We start from the raw sequence: 19,149 nt of genomic DNA, 5'->3' as shown, positions 1-19,149 counted from the left end.
AAATATTAAAGTTTGAATACTAGCTTTCAAGCCACAAGCAATCAAATTTATTAAGATACAGATATACAACTAATTTTATTACAGCTTACAAATCTTGACATCTGCTAATATTTAGTTCTAATAATAAAGCAGTACCAAGAAAAATAATATTAATTTCCTGACACCATCTTGAGTTATAGGTTAGTACTTTTCAAATTCAGCAAATGCTTTTTCTTCATCAAATGTTAAAAATACAAAAGCCTCCCTAGTTCCATTTGAAAACTACAGTGGCCCTACACAATGTATGTTAAGAAACTGTCAATTTTGATTGATTGTTTGGGGAAGGATGAATTTGATTTTTGTTCCTTTCTCAAATGTACATGTATTTTTCCTGTGTTTCTGACAACAATAAATAGAGCTGTTTAATAAGATGATGTGGGTAATAATTACAAAGTACATCAGTTGCTTTCATTTTGTATATTTCAAATATATTCGAAATTATTTTTCTAGAAAATATATAAGTAAACCTTAATAAAGGATTTTTAATTGTCTTTTTTAAAACATATTAAAATTGGGAAGGGGGAGGATGGGTGGAAGGAGGATAATTGGTGGGACCACACCCATGGTACATCTTACATGTGAAACTTACTAAATGTAGAATATAAACGTTTTAACACAATAACTAAGAAAAAGCCAGAAAGGCTATGTTAACCAGTGTGATGAAAATATTTCAAATTGTATATAAAACCACCGCATGGTACTCCATGGTTGCATTAATGTACACAGCTATGATTTAATTTTAAAAAAACATATTAAAATTAAGACACCAGGCCATGTCTGCTAGCTCACACCTATAATCCTAGGACTCTGGGAAGCCAAGGTTATTTGAACAAAATAACAGTCAAGTACACTTGATGCCTGGTCCTTGAGAGACCATGAACACTTCCTACACTTTTAAAACATTTCCACTGAAGTAACCAGTGTACTCATAAACTTCATTTGAAGAAAGTGGCTAACCAAGGAATCAGATAGAAACTCCTATCTCTAACCTTAAAATCTGCCTCACACCTCAACTGGCTTCTCAAATCTTTATAACTAGAAATCTAAATAGTATTTTTAAAAACCTAATAACGTCATACTTCCTAAAGTTATGTAGTCAGAAGTTAACATAAAGCTAGTAAATGTTCCTATTTATTATTTAACATTCTTTTAACAACAGAGAGGGCTTAGCCATAGCTGGGAGTTATTATCCAAGGTAACTATGCTACTTAGAATGAGGAAAACATATGTTATTAGAACCGAATCATTTTCTCTCATCCTTCCTACTTGTTCATTCTAAAGAGTCTTCTTAACATGGGGCTTAACCAAGAAATCCAAGGCCTAAGGGCCTCTAACTAGGTTGACCCAGTTAATACACCAAACATGTCTATACCCTGATTGTATAAATTTGTATAATCTCACTTATCTTCATATAACATCTACATTCATGTAGATAGATAGCAAAAAGCAAAAGACTACAAAAAACAAGAAACAGCTGTACCACAGCATACAAAAACCCACAAAGATAGGAAGAGTGAGTCTTTCATATTCTGAATTTTTAAAATTTGGCTTGGAAAGATAGTATTTAATAATTACCACCTGGTAGGTTTTGTGTTAGGACTACGTGTGACACTACCACCTCATAATATTTTCTTCCTTTAAGTATCCTCTCCCCATAATAAACTCTTCTCCCTATCTCTAAACCAAGCCCTCTAAAACATCCCATGCATGGGCGGCGCCTGTGGCTAAGTCGGTAAGGCGCCGGCCCCATATACCGAGGGTGACGGGTTCAAACCCGGCCCCAGCCAAACTGCAACCAAAAAATAGCCGGGCATTGTGGCGGGTGCCTGTAGTCCCAGCTACTCGGGAAGCTGAGGCAGGAGAATCGCTTAAGCCCAGGAGTTGGAGGTTGCTGTGAGCTGTGTGAGGCCACGGCACTCCACCAAGGGCCATAAAGTGAGACTCTGTCTCTACAAATAAAAAAAAAAAAACATCCCATGCATGTTTTACTAACATTTTAATTTACATGCCCTTCTGCTTTAAGCAAACTATAATTGAAATTAAATTCTTACACAAAGGAATATTAAGCACTTATAAGTTATATGACTGTCAAGTTACTTAACCTCTCTGAACCTCAATATTCTCATCTAAGAAATGGAAGAGATAATACCTAACAGGCAGAACCATTGGGAAGATAAAAATGATGACACGTAAGCAGTTTTAGTGCCTGAACAGAGCAGATGCATACAAATGGTTGTTATTAGTCTGGGCATTGTGGCTCACACTTATAATCCTAGCACTCTGAGAGGCCAAGGCAGGTGGATTGCCTGAGCTCATGAGTTCGAGACCAGCCTGAGCCAGAACAAGATCCCATCTCTAAAAAAATAGCCGGGTGTTGGGCAGCGCCTGTGGCTCAAGGAGTAGGGCGCTGGTCCCATATGCTGGAGGCAGCTGGTTCAAGCCCAGCCCCGGCCAAAAGCCACAAAAAAAAAAAAAAAAAAAAAAAAAAAAAAAAAAAAAATAGCCGGGTGTTATGGTGGGCACCTGTAGTCCCAACTACTCAGGAGGCGGAGACAACAGGATCACTTCAGCCAAAGAGTTGGAGGTTGCTGTGAGTTATGACACCACAGCACTCTATGAAAGGGGACAAAGTAAAACTCTGTCTCAAAAAAAAAAAAAAAAGATTTGAGAAGCCAGTTGAGGTGTAAGTCAGATGCTGATGTTAGAGATCAGAGTTTCTGTCTGTTTCTGATTCCTTGGTTGTCATCATCACAGAGTGAGCACAATGGTATGACCAGTCAGTATGCCATGGACTCTCATAAAATGAAAGAAAAACAGAACTGGAAAAGATTTCAGATGAAGAGAAGTAAACATTTTATTGAAAGGGAAAATGAAGACCCACAACATTGGAACTAGAATTCCCCAGGATACTGCACTAGGGTTTGCTATATCAAAACTATAATGCTCTCAAGTAGGGAAGAAATTAATAGAAATTTTCAGCTTATAAAAAACTACTCCTTGTGGAAAAACAATTTTGAAACATGCCCAAATTCTCCAGTCATTGCAAACGGTAAAAAAAAATCTGCATCCTTGTTACTGGCCTAATACAGGGGAATAACAACATTTCTTTTTCTTTTGTCCTTTTTTCTCCCCCTTGGTTAGTATTTAGTCTCTAAGTACAATAGAATTAGAAAGATCATAATTCCTGTTTTGGACTATCATGGGTCCTAAATTACCCCATGCTATTTATTTAGCATTTAATAAGTCTTTAATAACATAATAAGCACTCCTAATTCTGCTGCCCACACATATGGAGGAGCAATATTGTTCTTGAACCCAGATCTTACAGAATTGGCCAAACCAGAGGCCTTTGGAGACTTTATCAGTGCAAGTAGGAGCCTACTGGTTAATTGAGCCATTCAAACTTCAGAGTTATAGGTAATGAAAGTCTAGAATGTTTAATTGGAAAACTCGATACCATGATTATTTGTACAGTATCAGTTAACGAAGGTAAGTTTAACTTTTAATTATTTCAATTAAGTTATTTCTAGAAGGGTTACTTAGAGAATTTCCTTATCTCTTCCATTAGTTAGAAAACATGGATTCCAAGTGGGGCAATGTATAACCGGTGAAAGACTTAATGGCTTATATAATTAACAGTTCTTTTTCACCATTATTCAAATTTTAAGGGAACAGGGAAAAAGAAAATTATCTAACCAGCTGATTCACCAAGACTCACTCTTATCAGCTCATATTTTTGAAGATTCAACAATAAAATTTCCATTTAGAGATTTTCTATTATTTAGAAAATACCTCTTCAAAAAACCAAGCACAGACATTCCACCAAAATTTCTTTCCTAAAACCCCTCAGAAAATCTTAGCTTCTGTACTATCTGAAAGCTTTCTTCTCAATGGCTACCATTAGGAGCCACAATTTATAAATATCCAAAATTAAAGTCATTCATTTGCTGTGGTTTAGACATCATGTGGACCCCCAAAGAGTTCTTTAAGCTAATGTAAGTATATACTTCAAAAACAAAAAACAATCTAGTTAGTTTAATTTACTCTAGTAAATTAGATATTGTATCTGTCATCACTATAATATAGCTTGCAATTCCCATGATAATGAATACTTCTTTTGTTTTTTCAAATTAAGAGCTAAACATCATGTTATGTGCATTTAAACCTTTGGAAAACATAACTGTTGATGAAACAGTTTACTGAAATAATCATTGTTGATTAGAATTTGCTCAACATTACCTCTTGGAAATATCTGCAGAGGCTCTATTAACTGTCCATTTACTTGCTGTTCCATTACTGTGGAATAATACTGCAAAGAGATTACAGAAAAAGATTACTCAGTATGTATGAATACTGGAACAGACACTTATGGATTGTTTAATTCATAGTACTTTGTAAATTGCTGGTATACACATATCAGCCTGGAGAATACTTTCCCCCTATTTGCACATCAAAATGACTATAGTGAATATTCAGCTTCGTAAGTCTAGTACAGTGTTACCCTTCACACTGCCAATTATCTTTAAGAATAAAAAGGGTTGATTAAGAATCTATATTCATTTCTAAGGGATATTTTTAAATGATAAGTATTTAAAATGACAGATAAAACATTTTAATAGAAATGTCTTAAACTGGCCTCTTGTTCTTTTTCTCTGGATCTTGCAAAGCAAAGTGAAGAAGCTTTACATCTGGCTTGGACCTACATGTCAGTTAATCAAATATTATTCATATATAATGCATGAATAATAGAAATCTAAACCAAGGGTGGTGCCTGTGGCTCAAGGAGTAGGACGCCAGCCCCATATACTACAGGTGGTGGGTTCAAACCTGGCCCTGGCCAAAAACTGAAAAAAAAAAAAAAAAAAAAAAAAATCTAAACCAGAGAGACTAGAACCAGCAATCAAGATATGACTCATCCAAAGATGACAGGAGTAATATGGTAAAAAGTACAGTTCAAATTTCACTATAAAATTCACAAAAAATAATGTTCTAAATGAAAAAGCTTTCACAGTCCTTCATAAACACAAATTACTCAGTAGGTTACACTGTGGTCTGATTCTCACATTCCTTAATATACTAGCTGGTAAGTATACGTCCGCCTAACTTGGAGATGGCTTTTACACTCTTACTTCTTACAATGTTTGACACAACAAACTGATGTTCTTGGTGGAAAAATACTGACAATGAAAAGTTTTAATTTGGGGGAGCAGTGTCTGTAGCTCAAAGGAGTAGGGCGCCGGCCCCATATATCAGAGGTGGCAGGTTCAAACCTGGCCCCAGCCAAAAACTACAAAAAAAAAAAAAAAAGAAAGAAAGAAAGAAAAAGAAAAGTGCTAATTTTATGTTTTCAGGGGCTATCAAAGAGCAGAACTCCCTTTTGTCCTTACTGTTTCTATATTCAAAACACATGTGTATTATTTAACCACCACATTTTTAGGAAATTCCTCCTTGATGATCAAGATTTGCTGACATTATAAAAAAGTTTCTTTTTAAAAGATAACTATATATCTTCCCACTGCATTTATGTATGTTAAAATTATTATAAGACCAAGGCTTTTTTCCCTTAGAAATAAAGGAAAACTATAAAATTCTATATCATCTTAGAAATCACAAGATAACAAGTCTTAAGGTTCTTTGCCTATTAACAAATAAAGTGAAAGTGGATTTTTTAATAGCTAAGTGTATACCCTGCTCTCCAAAAGCTTTCAAACTGTAAAGGAAAGTGATTGTCTCCTTCTCTGGACCTAAAACCACATATACATACAGCATAAACATATGCAACACAATCTCTGGAATACATATTAAGGCAAATGTCTTTCAGGAGATTCTGTTTCTAAAACCACCAGAAATACAGCACTCGCCATTACTCAAACAGTGATGACAAGTAAATGAAATATCAATCATGTAGGCTGTCAACCTTTTGGGACACCAATAACTGTTAACAAGTAGTCTGGAAAAATTGTCCGAAAATGACTTGTCCTCAGCACACAAGTATTTGAGGTTTCCATGGAAAATTAAGACGCCAGTGGCTATTTGGAACATTGCTCAGGTATTCTTTTTAATGGGAAATTTGCCGGTTATTGATCCACAGCATGTACCCCCTTGCTTCTGGAAGGCTGCAAGCAACTTTCCAATCAGTGGCTGTCAAAAAAATTACTGCCTTTTTGTACTGATACAAGACAACAGCAGTGGTGGTGTTCTCCTATAGTTAATGCTTTTCTTTAATTAACTGCTACATACAATAGGTTAGTAATTTCAGTTACTACTTTGCCACAGTCCTAGAAATCAAGACAAATAAAATATCCTTATGCTTTATCTAACAAATTAATTATAGAGTTGTCTAAAACTGGTGCTTGGGGTCAAGTTTGAAAACAAATAACCTCAAATGTAAAGGGTCAGAACAGGTGCAATGCATTTTTCTCCTACTATAAAACCTTGCATGCATGAAATTGACCTGTTTTCCAGTTTTATTTATTTACCTCCCAAAATAAATAAATAAAAAGTTTCCCTTTCATTTTAGGTCTGTGCCAAATCAATGAGCAAACTATATATACAAGGTCTGACAATTAAGTTCACAAATTCATCCTAGAAAAAGTGCTACATACCTCACTGCTGAATATCATTACGGTCACCTTCAAAATACTCTCCTTGGCCATTTGTTGACAGAAGTAATATTCAGCAATGAGGTATGTTGTACTTTTTCTAGGATGAGTTCATGAACTGTCAGACCTCATACTTTTATAATCATTGTGAGAATTTTAAAGCAGTTTATAAACATCTCTTTATACTAAGATTAACACAGTCACAGTAATGATATTAAATATGCCATTTACCAGTCTTTAAAGCAATTAATTATGTTTTTTGTTTGTTTTTGACATGTCTTTCAAAGCCAAGTATATTTATTTTCTCTTGCTGAAATACTGAGTTTAATCTGTGTTTGTATTAATGGGGAGTCTGTGTTCCCCATAGCAAAGTATTCTACCAGCAAGGACATGCTGTAAAGAGTGATGAACTCAACCGTGTGGGCCCAAGTATCCCCTGAGGAACAGGTCCAGGAGGGCCAGGTGGCCACCACCATGGCACCAGGTGTAGAAGCTAAAGTTGCTGCCTATGCAGCATTCCTCATGGAACAAAGATAAGACTCAGGACCATGCACAGCACCTCCTGGCACAAAGTGGCCCTAAAGGCTACAAGGCCTATGCTATGCAGTGAGACCAGCAAGGCACTTCGAGGAGTCAGAGTGCTCAGATCTCAGCATCTCCTCACTAGCCACCTCCTAGCATCTGACCTCAGGGAGGAAATGGTCACTGGGCCTCACATTATTCATTTGTAAAATGAAGATGGGATCCACCAGAGGACAGCTGTGGGATTCACACAGAAAACAGATAAGACAGCAATTAATAAACTACAAACCAATTTGTTTTTAGATTCTGATCTTCTCTGTGCCTTTTTAAATATAGTCTTCTTTATTAGGAGTTATCTCCTTTATTTAGGGATTATCTCCAATTTCATTCTAAATAGTTATAAGTAGTGATGATAAATACTTCTACTAGATTAAAAACAAAACACAAAGAAACAAAAACCCCTTCTTACACCAAGACACTTACCGAGAAGTAACAAAGTGACCATCGTAACATTAATGAAATCATTACTTGAAGTTATCCAAATAACTTCTTTATCCTCACCTCTATAATCCCATCCTGGCTTTTATTACCCCTAACACAAAACTCTACATATAGTGTCCCATAAATATTTATTGATTGAAATGGGGTTGAATTTTGAGTCTGCCACTCGTTAACTTAATGCAGCCTTCAATCATTGTGAATATTAGTTTCCTTCAAATGAGAGTAAAAATGTCTACTCTTCCACGGAGTTACTATACGGCTCAAAGATTAAACTGCAGCCCTAGAATTAATGAAAGCACTTTGTAAACTATAATGCATTGTTAGTTGGGAAATTAAAAAGTGAACCTAATATTGAAACAATATCAAGCACTGCACTTTTTGTCTGCAACAGTGTTCCAGTATTTGCAAAAATAATCATGCCTGTGTAAAAAGTACAAAATATTGTGCTCAAACTGAATATATCAGCAGCAGTCATAGAATGTGTTCTCTGCTGCAGTCCCATGCATAATCTGTTACATGCAGTAATTGCAGCAATAATCAATAAGCTGAATAAAAGATTAATCAGTTTTGCGATTGCTAATGGAATCTCCAGTACCAGACTCAGATTAGTTTCAGAGTCCCTCTGAGATGTTCTTCAAAATCCTTAAACAATTTTAATAAGGATGTGACAAAATTTAGCATAGTTATCCAAAAATCTAATTAATGTGAAACACAGGGCAGAATTCAACAAGGGGATAACAAGTACAATTTTTGGCTTTGTTTTGTTTGCAAGTTTATCAGTGTTCCTGTTTTTTATGAACCTAATTCTAATTCTAACAGCACAATTCAATCAATAATTAAACATTCTTTTCTTCATGGAAATCTGCCATTATCAAAAACATCACAGTTTAATTTTACAAAGCACAAGTTCTCTATTAAGAAACAGAGAGAAGAGAGACAGAAAAAGAGATAAACAGCCATGACTCAGTGGATACCTATGTATGTTAGGCTCAGTACCACATATCTATGTTTATTCATTTAATTTCTCACAACCCTATCCCATTCTGGAAGTATCATCACCTCTTTTTAACAGCTGAAGCAAACAGCTTATCAGTAAACAAATAAAAATATTCCTTTCATTCTAGTCCATGTATTCAGAGCATAAAATATATGCTTACTGTTGAAGACCTCAAAGGTAGGTTATCTCATGTATCTCACACCTCAAAACATTGAACTAGGCTGGACACAGTGGTTCACACCTGCAATCCTAGACTCTGGGAGGCCTAGGCAGGTAGATCGCTTGAGCTCAGGAGTTAGAGACCAGACTCAGCTAAATAGTCTGGGTTACTGGATAGACTCCTGAGTTGGTGGAAAGGCCTCACACCCTGTATAGGTCAGGCCATGTCCTGAAGCAGGACAAAGACATCTGTGCTTGACCCGTGGCTCTTTCTTTGACAACCCTCCTGGTTTTCCTCTCTCTCCAACCACTCCACTCCGCTTTCAGTAAACGGTTTTTCCCCAACTTCCTTTAAATGCTGGAGTTCCCCATGGTTTTTCATCAACCTTCTCTTCTCATTTTATACTCTCCTTAAGTTACTTAAGCCACTTCAAAGGTTTCAATTACAGGAGGAGTCACTGAGACTAATTAGGAGCTAATGAGTCACAAATCTTTATTTCCACCCCAGATTTCTCTCCTAAAATTCAGAATATATCCAACTGGTTGTCCAGAGCCTCCTCCAAATCAACAGGTCCAAAACTGAATTCTCTATTTTGCTCCTACCTTCCCTCATACCCCAGTCTTCTGCCACCTGGGTTTACTGTCTCAGTAAATGCTATCCCTATGACCCAGTTTCCCAAACCAGAAATCTGGAAATAATCCAGGCCATCCCTCTTTCCTTCCTCCCCACATTCAATCACCAGGTTTATTAATGTGACATTCCACTTCCCAAATCTGTAATTTCTCACCAGCCCTATGACAACCATTGTCTCTCATATGAACAGCCACCTAAATGTCTTCTGTGCCTCAGAAATTTTCTCCCCCAGGCCAACCTTCAGACATAAGATGTGATAATGTCACATAAAGAGCCGCATAATGTCACATAAACGGCCATGACTCGGTGGATACCTATGTATGTCTAGAGCTATGGACCTCCATAACCTATCCCACCTTCCTCTCACCATCATGTGAGACCCTCCCTCCTCTACTGTTCTGTCCATAAAGGTCAAATCAGAGGCAGCTCCTCCTGAATTCACTGTACTCTTTCATCTCTGAGTCTGTTTTTTTCTTTTTTTTGCGGTTTTTGGCAGGGGCTGGGTTTGAACCCACCACCTCCAGCACATGGGGCCGGCGCCCTACCCCTTTGAGCCACAGGCGCCGCCCTCTCTGAGCCTGTTTTTTTGTTTGTTTGCAATTGTTAGGAGTACATGTGATGTTTTGAAATAGGCATACAATGTGAACTAATCAAATCAGGGTAATTGGAGTGTCCATCAACTCCAGCATTTAACAATTCTTTGTGTTAGAAATATACCAATTCCTGGGCAGCGCCTGTGGCTCAGTCGGTAAGGCACCGGCCCCATATACTGAGGGTGGCGGGTTCAAACCTGGCCCCAGCCAAACTGCAACAAAAAATAGCCGGGCCTTGTGGCGGGCGCCTGTAGTCCCAGCTACTCGGGAGGCCGAGGCAAGAGAATCGCTTAAGCCCAGGAGTTGGAGGTTGCTGTGAGCTGTGTGAGGCCACGGCACTCTACCGAGGGCCATAAAGTGAGACTCTGTCTCTACAAAAAAAAAAAAAAGAAATATACCAATTCCTCTCTTTTAGTTATCTTAAAGTATACCCTAACTTACTGTTGTTTATAGTCACTTGGTTGTACTATCAAATATTGCTCATTCTTTCTAATTAACCATATTTTCCATCCATTACCCATCTCCATTTTATCCTTCCCCCACCACCCCACTACCATTCCTAGCCTCTGTTAACCCTTATTCTACCCTCTTGTCTCCATAAGATTCATTGTTTTTAATATTTAGCTTCCACACAGGAGAAAGTGAGAGATTTGTCTTTCTGTATTTGACTTATTTCATTTAACATAATATCCTCCAGCTCTATTCATATGGGTGCAAATGGCAGGATTTCGTTCTTTTGTAGCTATCTAATATTCCATTGTGTATATACAGCACAATTTGCTCTGACCTTTCATCTGTTGATGGACACTTAGGTTGATTCCTTATCTTGGCGACTGTGACTATGCTGCAATGGTACACTAGGGTCTCCCTTTCTCCAAATCTTTGCCAGCACTAGCTGTTGCCTGTCTTTCTGACAAAAGTCATTTTAACCGGGGTGAGATAATATCTTACTGTAGCTTTGATTTGCATTTTTCTGATGACAAATGATGTTAAACTTTTTTTCCTATACCTGTTGGCCATTTCTATGTCTTCTTTTGAGACATGTCTATTCAGATCCTTTGCTCATTTTTAACTTTTTTTGTCTTTTCTCTTAATGTTCTCCATAGATACCATTGCTCATTTTTTAATCAGATTTGATTTTTTTCCAAACAAGTTGTTGGAGCTCCTTATATATTCTAGTTATTAATCTTTTGTCAGATGATAGTTTACAAATATTTTCTCCCATTGTAGACTGTCTCTTCGCTCTGCAGATTGTTTCCTTTGCCCATGCAGAAGCTTTTTACTTAGATGTAATCCTATTTGTCCAATTTTGGTTCGGTTAGGGCTTTGGGGACCTAGACCAATGTCGTAAAGCACTTTCACAAAGTTTTCTTTTTAGTTTCATGTCTTAGATTTAAGTCTTTAATTCATTTTTATTGGATTTTTTGTATATGACAAGAGAGTGCAGTTTAGTTTCATTCTTGTGCATATGGATACACAATTTTCACAGCACCATTTATTGAAGAGACTGTCCTTTCCCCCCCTCTGTATGTTTTTGGCACCTATGTCAAAGATAAGTTCACTATACATGTGTGGATGTATTTCTGCATCCTCCATGCTGTTCCATTGGTCTATGTGTCTGTTTTTATACCCGTATCATGTGGTTTTGGTTACTACAGCTCTGTAGTATAATTTGAAGTCAGGTAATGTGATTCCTTTAATTTTGTTCTTTTTATTCAGAATAGCTTTGGCTATTATTGGTTTTTGTTGTTGCTGTTGTTGTTTTTGAGGCAGAGTCTTACTCTGTTGCCCTAGGTAGAGTGCCATGGCATTATAGCTCACAGCAACCTCAAACTCTTGGGCTCAAGCAATCCTCTTGCCTCAACCTCCCTAGTAGTTGGGATTACAGGTGCTCACCACAATGCCCAGCTACTTTTAGAGACGGAGTTCTCACTTCTTGCTCAGACTGATCTAGAACTCTTGAGCTCAAGCAATCTACCTGCTTTAGCCTCCTAGAGTGCTAGGAATTCAGGCAGGTGCCACTGCACCTAGTCCCGTTTTGTAATTTTCATTAGAGCAACCGTTCACTTCTTTGGTTAAGTGTACTCCTAGGTATTTTATTTGTAGCTACTGTAAATGGGATTATTTTCTTGGTTTCTTTTTCAGTTTACTGTTGGCATATAGAAATGCTACTGACATTTATATGCTGACTTTGTATCCTGCAACTTTACTGAATTTGTTTATCAGTTGTTTTTTTTTTTTTTTTTTTTTTTTTTGAGACAGAGTCTCACTATGTCTCCCCGGGTAGAGTTGGGTGGGGTCACAGCTCAAGCATCCTCCAACTCTTAGACTTAAGCAATTATCTTGCCTCAGCCTCCCAAGTAGCTGGGACTTACAGGCATCTGCCACAACGCCCTGCCTTGGCTGTAGTTGTCATTATTGTTTAGCAGGCCCGGGCTGGATTCCAACTCACCAGCTCTGGTGTATGTGGCTGGCGCCCTAGCCGCTGAGCTACAGGCGCCAAGCCTGTTTATCAGTTCTAATAGTTTCTGGTGGAGATTTTAGGTTTCTTTACATATAAGATCATGTCTTCTGCAAACAAGGATAATTTGACTTCTTCCTCTCCAATTTGGAAGCCCTTTACTTCTTTGTCAGGCTGCCCTAACTTGAACTAGAACTTCCAGTACTATGTTGAATAACAGTGGTAAAATGGGTATTCTTGCCTTGTTCCACATCTTAAAGGAAAGGTTTTTAGTTTTTCCCCATTCACTATGATGATCGCTGTGGGTTGGTTTTTAACATGGTGAGGTAAGTTCTTTCAATACCCAGTTTTTTGAGAGATTTTATCATGAAGGGATGTTGAATTTTATTGAATGCTTCTCAGTATCAGTTGAAAGCACTGGATGGTTTTTGTCCTTCATTCTGCTGATATGACGTACCACACTGATTGATTTGCTTATTTTGAATCATCCTCACATCCCCTGGATGAATCCCATTTGATCACGATGAATAATCTTTTTAATGTGTTGTTGGAGTCATTTTGCTAGTATTTTGTTAAGGATTTTTGCATCTATGTTCATCAGAGATATTGGCCTACAGTTTTCTTTTTTTGGTGTGTCTTTGATTTGGGTATCAGGGTGATAAGGCCTCACAGAATGAGTCTGGGAGAACCCCCTCCTCCTCAATTTTTTTGGAGTAGTTTAAGCAGGATTGGTATACTTCTTTGAATGCTTGGTAGAATTCAGAAGCCACTGCATCCTAGGGTTTTCTTTGAAGAGAGATTTTTTATTAACGCTTGTATCCTGTTACTTGTTATTGGTTTATTCAGGTTTTGGATTTCTTCCTAGTTCAGTCTGACAGGTTATATGTGTCTATAATTTTATCCATCCATTTCTTCTAGGTTTTCCTAGAAGATTTTCATTCGAAAATCTTTTAATTTCTTCTTTTTTTTTTTTTTTTTTTTTTAGACAGAGCCTCAAGCTGTCGCCCTGGGTAGAGTGCTGTGGCATCACAGCTCACTGCAACCTCTAACTCCTGGGCTCAAGTGATTCTCCTGCCTCCACCTCCCAAGTAGCTGGGACTACAGGTGCCCACCACAATGCCTGGCTATTTTTTGGTTGCAGCCATCATTGTTGTTTGGCGGGCTGGGCTGGATTCGAACCTGCCAGCTCAGGTGTGCGTGGCTGGCGCCTTAGCTGCTTGAGCCACAGGCACTGAGCCTTAATTTCTTTCTTTTTTTTTTTTTTTTGTAGAGACAGAGTTTCACTTTATTGCCCTCGGTAGAGTGCCGTGGCGTCACACAGCTCACAGCAACCTCCAAATCCTTGGGCTTAGGCGATTCTCTTGACTCAGCCTCCCAAGTAGCTGGGACTACAGGCGCCCGCCACAACGCCTGGCTATTTTTTGGTTGCAGTTTGGCTGGGGCTGGGTTTGAACCCACCACCCTCAGTATATGGGGCCAGCGCCCTGCTCACTGAGCCACAGGCGCCGCCCCTTAATTTCTTTCTTAATCTCTTTACTGACCCATTGGCCATTCAGGAGCATACTGTTTAATTTCCAACATTCACCATGTTATTAATTTCCAACATTCACCATGTTATTAATTCTCATTTTATTCCACTGTGGTTTAATTTTTTGACTTGTTTTATGGCCCAGCATATGATCTATCCTGGAAAACGATCCACACTAAGAAGACAGTGAATTTTGTAGCTATTGGATATCTCTAAGCCTATTTACCACTGTTCCCTCTGCCCCAAACGCCCTTCCCAAGAAGCTTTTCCTAGCTTACTCCACCGGGACAAACCCCCCTTCAGAAAGCCTTCTCAGTCCCCAAAGCTAGATTCAGTGCTCCTTTGTGCTTATGCATATTACACTGCTTATCACTCTGCCCAGTAATTATGAGTTTTCTTGTCTCTCTACAATGAACTGTTTCTAATCTCCTGGACAGGACCATGAGCTCCTTAAGGGTGGGAGTGATATGTTCATTGTACTCCTGCACCTCACATAGCACTTGGCCAGAGAACTGCTATCCAATAAATAATTGCTCTGTGAAAAACTGGCTGTATGAATTGGGGAATAAATCAGTGAGTAACTGGGTGATCTGAAGTCCCAACTCTCTATTCACTAGCTGTGTGACCGCAATAAAGACACAAAAGTGCTTGTACCTCAGTATCCTCTGCTGTAAAACTGGGGAAAATATCTACCTTGCTCATCTTATAAAGGTGTTAAGAAGATCAAAACTAAAGGAGCTAGTATATGGGATAACTTATAAGTACATTAAAAAAATCTTGAAATAAGGAATTGTGCTATGAATTGCCTACACCTACCTCTAAGCAAGAGCACATAAAAGAAAAATGTTCGTGGCTCGGAACCTGTAGCTCAGCAGCTCAGGCCCCAGCCACATACCCTAGGACTGGCAGGTTCGAACCCTGCCAAACAACAATGACAACTACAACAAAAAAATAGCCAGGCACTGTGGCAGGCACCTGTATTCCCAGCTACTTGGGAGGCTGAGACAAAAGAATCGCTTAAGCCCAAGAGTTTGAGGTTGCTGTGAGCTGTGACATCACAGCACTCTACTGAGGGCAACATAGTAAGACTCTGTCTCAAAAAAAAAAGTTTGTGACAATAAGGTGACACCATTAAATCTGCTAAACAAGATCACTGAGATATTTGGACCAAGTACAAAGGGAGAAATTAACTAATTGGCTTCTTGAGACTGAGCCAGCATCCCCTTCTTTCCCTCAATTATAACAGTACCGTCAATAATAAAACAGTATTATGGGAAACACTGTCTATTTCTCTTCTGAAAGCTCATCAATGGCAGGGTCCATGTCTTAATACTTATGGCAGACAGGTAATAACCTGGGATCTATATGGCCTTCAGGAGATCCTTGAAGCTCCTAAAACATGTGAAATGTATTATGTGAATTTTCTGGGAAAAGAATGAACAATATTCCTCAGATTTTCAAAAGGCCATGCCTCCAAAAACCTAAGAAATCACTGCCATATGATACCTAGCAAAAGATGAGTGTTCCACAAAGGTTCACAGGAAGGAGGCAGGCAGGAATAAAGCAGACAGGATAACTACTCTCATTGGTCAGATCTCCTAACTTACTCAGGAGCAAGTCTCACATACAAGAAATATCAGGCCTATTTATTATCCCTCTATACATTTATAACAGGACAGTTTTCCTAAATCTCTTGTTAGTATTCCTTTTAACAGACAACATAATTGGTATGGTATTTCACTTATAAGGAATTCTCATGCTGAATTTTTCTTACTAACAATAAAATTTTCAAATTCCTGTTTTGTCAATATGGCAAGCATACTCCATTATATGTAGCTCAGTCAGTAATTACAGCAATAATCAATAAACCAAGCAACTATTTGTAGTCCATAGCTAATTTATTAGTTTTCCCACTGAAGAACCCAACAATCTTAATTCTGTCAAATGGCCACAAATTCAATTGCAACGCTACTTAATGTGTCATCAGTTGTACCTTCTTTCAATTATTTCTTACATTCTACATTAAGAAATTTTTCCTTTGTGATGCTGGCCTCTCACAGAGTACACAACTGCCCCAGTAGTGAAAAATAACATACGAAGCCAATCTATTTTGAACACCAAATTAACAGCTACGTTTACTTACCTGACTCAGGTCCCCTGACTCCCTGATAACTCAATGTCCCTGCCACAAAAACACTACAATGTGTACAAACTCTTCCTTAAGTGACTCTTCCAAGGGTCCACATATGGGTAAAAGTCTTTCAGTGTAAAGGTCAACAGGGAACAACTCTGGGGTCTGTTTACAGGCTTATGTGATTGGATAGATGTATTCATTAATGATTTGGAAGTCAAAATGACAGGAAGTTGACCAAGTTTAATGATAATACCATTTAGATAAAACCGTAAAGGACTTTAGGAAGCTCTATATGTTCTTAATAGAAGTTTGGGCAGCCAATAGCAGATGAAATTCAACCTAAGTTTCAGATAATGTGTGTTGGCAGAGGAGTTTAAATTTTAGCAATAGGTCAGAAACTTGTAGTATCATTTCAGCTAAAGCTTTCAGAGTCATCACCAAGGTCAGTCTAAGGTAGTGTCTCTATCAGGGGTGGGGACTCGTGGCTGTGTGGCCACATGTGCCTCTCTCAATCTTTGAGTGCAACCTTCTGACTGAATCCAACTTTTACAGAACAAATCTTTTTTTTTTTTTTTGAGAAATAACATAATTCTGTTGCCCCAGGCTAGAGTGCTGTGGTACCAGCCTAGCTTACAACAACCTCAGACTCCTGGGTTCAAGTGTGCCTCTTGCCTCAGCCTCCCAAGTAGCTGGGACCATAGGAGCCCACCACAACACCCAGCTAATTTTTCTATTTTTAAGTAGAGATGGGGGTCTCACTCTTGCTCAAGCTGGTCTCAAACTCCTGAACTCTAGAGATCCCACCTTCTCAGCCTCTCAGAGGGTTGGGATTAGAGGAGTGATCCACCACTCAGGCCAACAAATCCTTTTAATAATCTCAACTGACCTTTTCACCTGATTTCTAGCCTGCAGCAATTCTGCTATACCTCTAAACCAGGAGAAGATTTAATAGTAGCTTCAGGAAACTTTCCACTTAAATAGAACCAGACCATCAAGTTATACAGACAGCAAGCCAAATGGGACATTCTGTTATAAATAGGCTATGTGAGCCTTCCACAGAGATGAAGCTGAACTAGGAGCAGAGCCACATTAATGACAACATGGGCCAAAGCACCTGTTCCAGCAGTCCCCAGAGTACACTTGTGCCACCAAGGCCAAAGCCTGCTCATGTTCATCTTTTCCTTTGCTTTTAAGAACCGTATTACAAACCTCTTGTTCAAACCCAAATTAGAGTACGCTTGTCTCCTTGATACCAAACATGACCCAAGATAAATCACAACAGGGGCTAAATAAGGGGATATGACATTTTTATCACTATTTCAAGGGCATCCAAATGTCCCAGATAACACAGGGAAGACAGCTGAAATGATCTGCCTCTGGGGGAAAAAGTTTTATCCTTTGACTAGGATGAGAAAACAAACAAAAATTTTACTTACAGCTTAGAGCATGTCATTATTTGATTAAATAAACTAATTTCCAAAATAATGTATTCCCTTCAGTTTCCTGTTCTTATTCTTTTTATCATTTCTCTACCTTTCCTTAGGAATATACTGTACTATCAGTGGTTTGGCTAAACTGCAAGGAATTAGGAGACTAACTGTTCACTGAAAGCTGAGCTGATTTTGCCACCTGCAAAGTAAATTCAAAATAGGATCTATGGCCAGGCAAAATGGGTAACGCATGTAATCCCAGCACTTGGGCAGGCTAAGGTGGGAGGATGGATTCCATGAGGCCACGAGTTTGAAACCAGCAAGACCCTGTCTCTATAAAAAATAAAATAAAACAGAAAAATCAGCCAAGTAAGATGACACATACCTGTAGTCCCAGCTACTCAGGAGGCAGAGGCAGGAAGATTAAGCCTGGGAATTTGAGGCTGTAGTGAGCTATGACAATGTTACTGCACTCTAGCCAGGCAAGAGAGGGAGATTCTGTCTAAAAAAAAAAAAAAAAAAAAAAAAGTAGGACCTCTTTAATATGGGCCATATTTGAAAGCATCATGTGGAAAATGAGCTTTCAATCTTTTTACTCTTTAAAGAAAACTTCCTACTAGCAAAGGCCCTGAGGCTATTAACATGCAACTCGTAAATGGGCAACAAATTTTGTCGTTAAACACAGTCTTCTAGGTAAGGGCAAAATCTTTAAAACTTCAGCTGACCACAGAGTATTTTTTACATTCCTAATGAAACTCAGAATGTCAGTACACTGACATTCTAGTAAAAAGCATTATTTTTTACAATCACTAAAACAGTAGCATTTGCAAAGCTTTCTCATCAAGACCTCAATAAATACCAAAACATTAAAACAACCAGGAGTGAAGAGATTGGGGGTCTATGCCCAGACCTTCCCTTGAATTAGCCATGTGACCCCTAACTGACCTATGAATCTGATCTCACTGGGCCTCCATTGTAAAATAGGAGTGGGATCAGATTTCCAATGTCCCCTTACAACTCTACTTGAGTAGAGTAGATTTTAGAGGCAATCTGCAAGTTATCCACACTAGGATAAAGCCAATTGTATCCCAATTTACAAGGTGCTCCAGAGATAAAAAAGTATTTTTGCCTCATGGTACCCAATGTCTCACAAGGTACACTATGGTCAAGTATAGCAAAGGAAATACTAATATTCCACTAAAACACACGTCTTTGCCATAATATGAGTCATTACAATAAAACTCATCCCATATTCTTCCCACAATGGGGAAAATGGTGTGTATAAAGAAAGAGAATAGTTGGCTGGGTGCAGTGAGTCGCCTGTAATCCTAGCACTCGGGGAGGCCAAGGTGAGAGAACTGTTTGAGGTCAGAAGTTTGAGACCAGCCTGAGCAAGAACAAGGCCCTGTCTCCACAGAAAAATAGAAAATTAGCCTGGTGCAGTGCCTGGTGCTTGCAGTCCCAGCTACTTGGAGGCTGAGACAGGAAGATTGCCCAGCTGGGTGACAGAGCAAAACTCTCTTCTCAAAAAAAAAAAAGAGAGTAAGAG

General features: G+C 38.5%; 1 protein-coding gene across 9 annotated transcripts in view; it reads right to left on the bottom strand.

Moving 5' to 3' along the window:
- MAP2K5 (mitogen-activated protein kinase kinase 5) overlaps positions 1-19,149 on the bottom strand; it is a 316,347-nt gene that overhangs the window by 264,418 nt on the left and 32,780 nt on the right. For all 9 annotated transcript variants that reach the window (XR_008380627.1, XR_008380628.1, XM_053594066.1 and 6 more), the window contains exon 4: positions 4,279-4,348. Coding sequence is in view for 7 of the 9 variants with exons in the window: in XM_053594066.1 (XP_053450041.1) it covers positions 4,279-4,348 (70 nt within the window). In the remaining 2 variants the exon portion in view is untranslated. The remainder of the gene's footprint in view (positions 1-4,278; positions 4,349-19,149) is intronic.

This window comes from Nycticebus coucang, chromosome 6, assembly GCF_027406575.1.
Source record: "Nycticebus coucang isolate mNycCou1 chromosome 6, mNycCou1.pri, whole genome shotgun sequence".
Classification (NCBI taxonomy): domain Eukaryota; kingdom Metazoa; phylum Chordata; class Mammalia; order Primates; family Lorisidae; genus Nycticebus; species Nycticebus coucang.
Note: the sequence above shows the minus strand (reverse complement) of the source record. Positions and strands in the feature narration are given on the sequence as shown.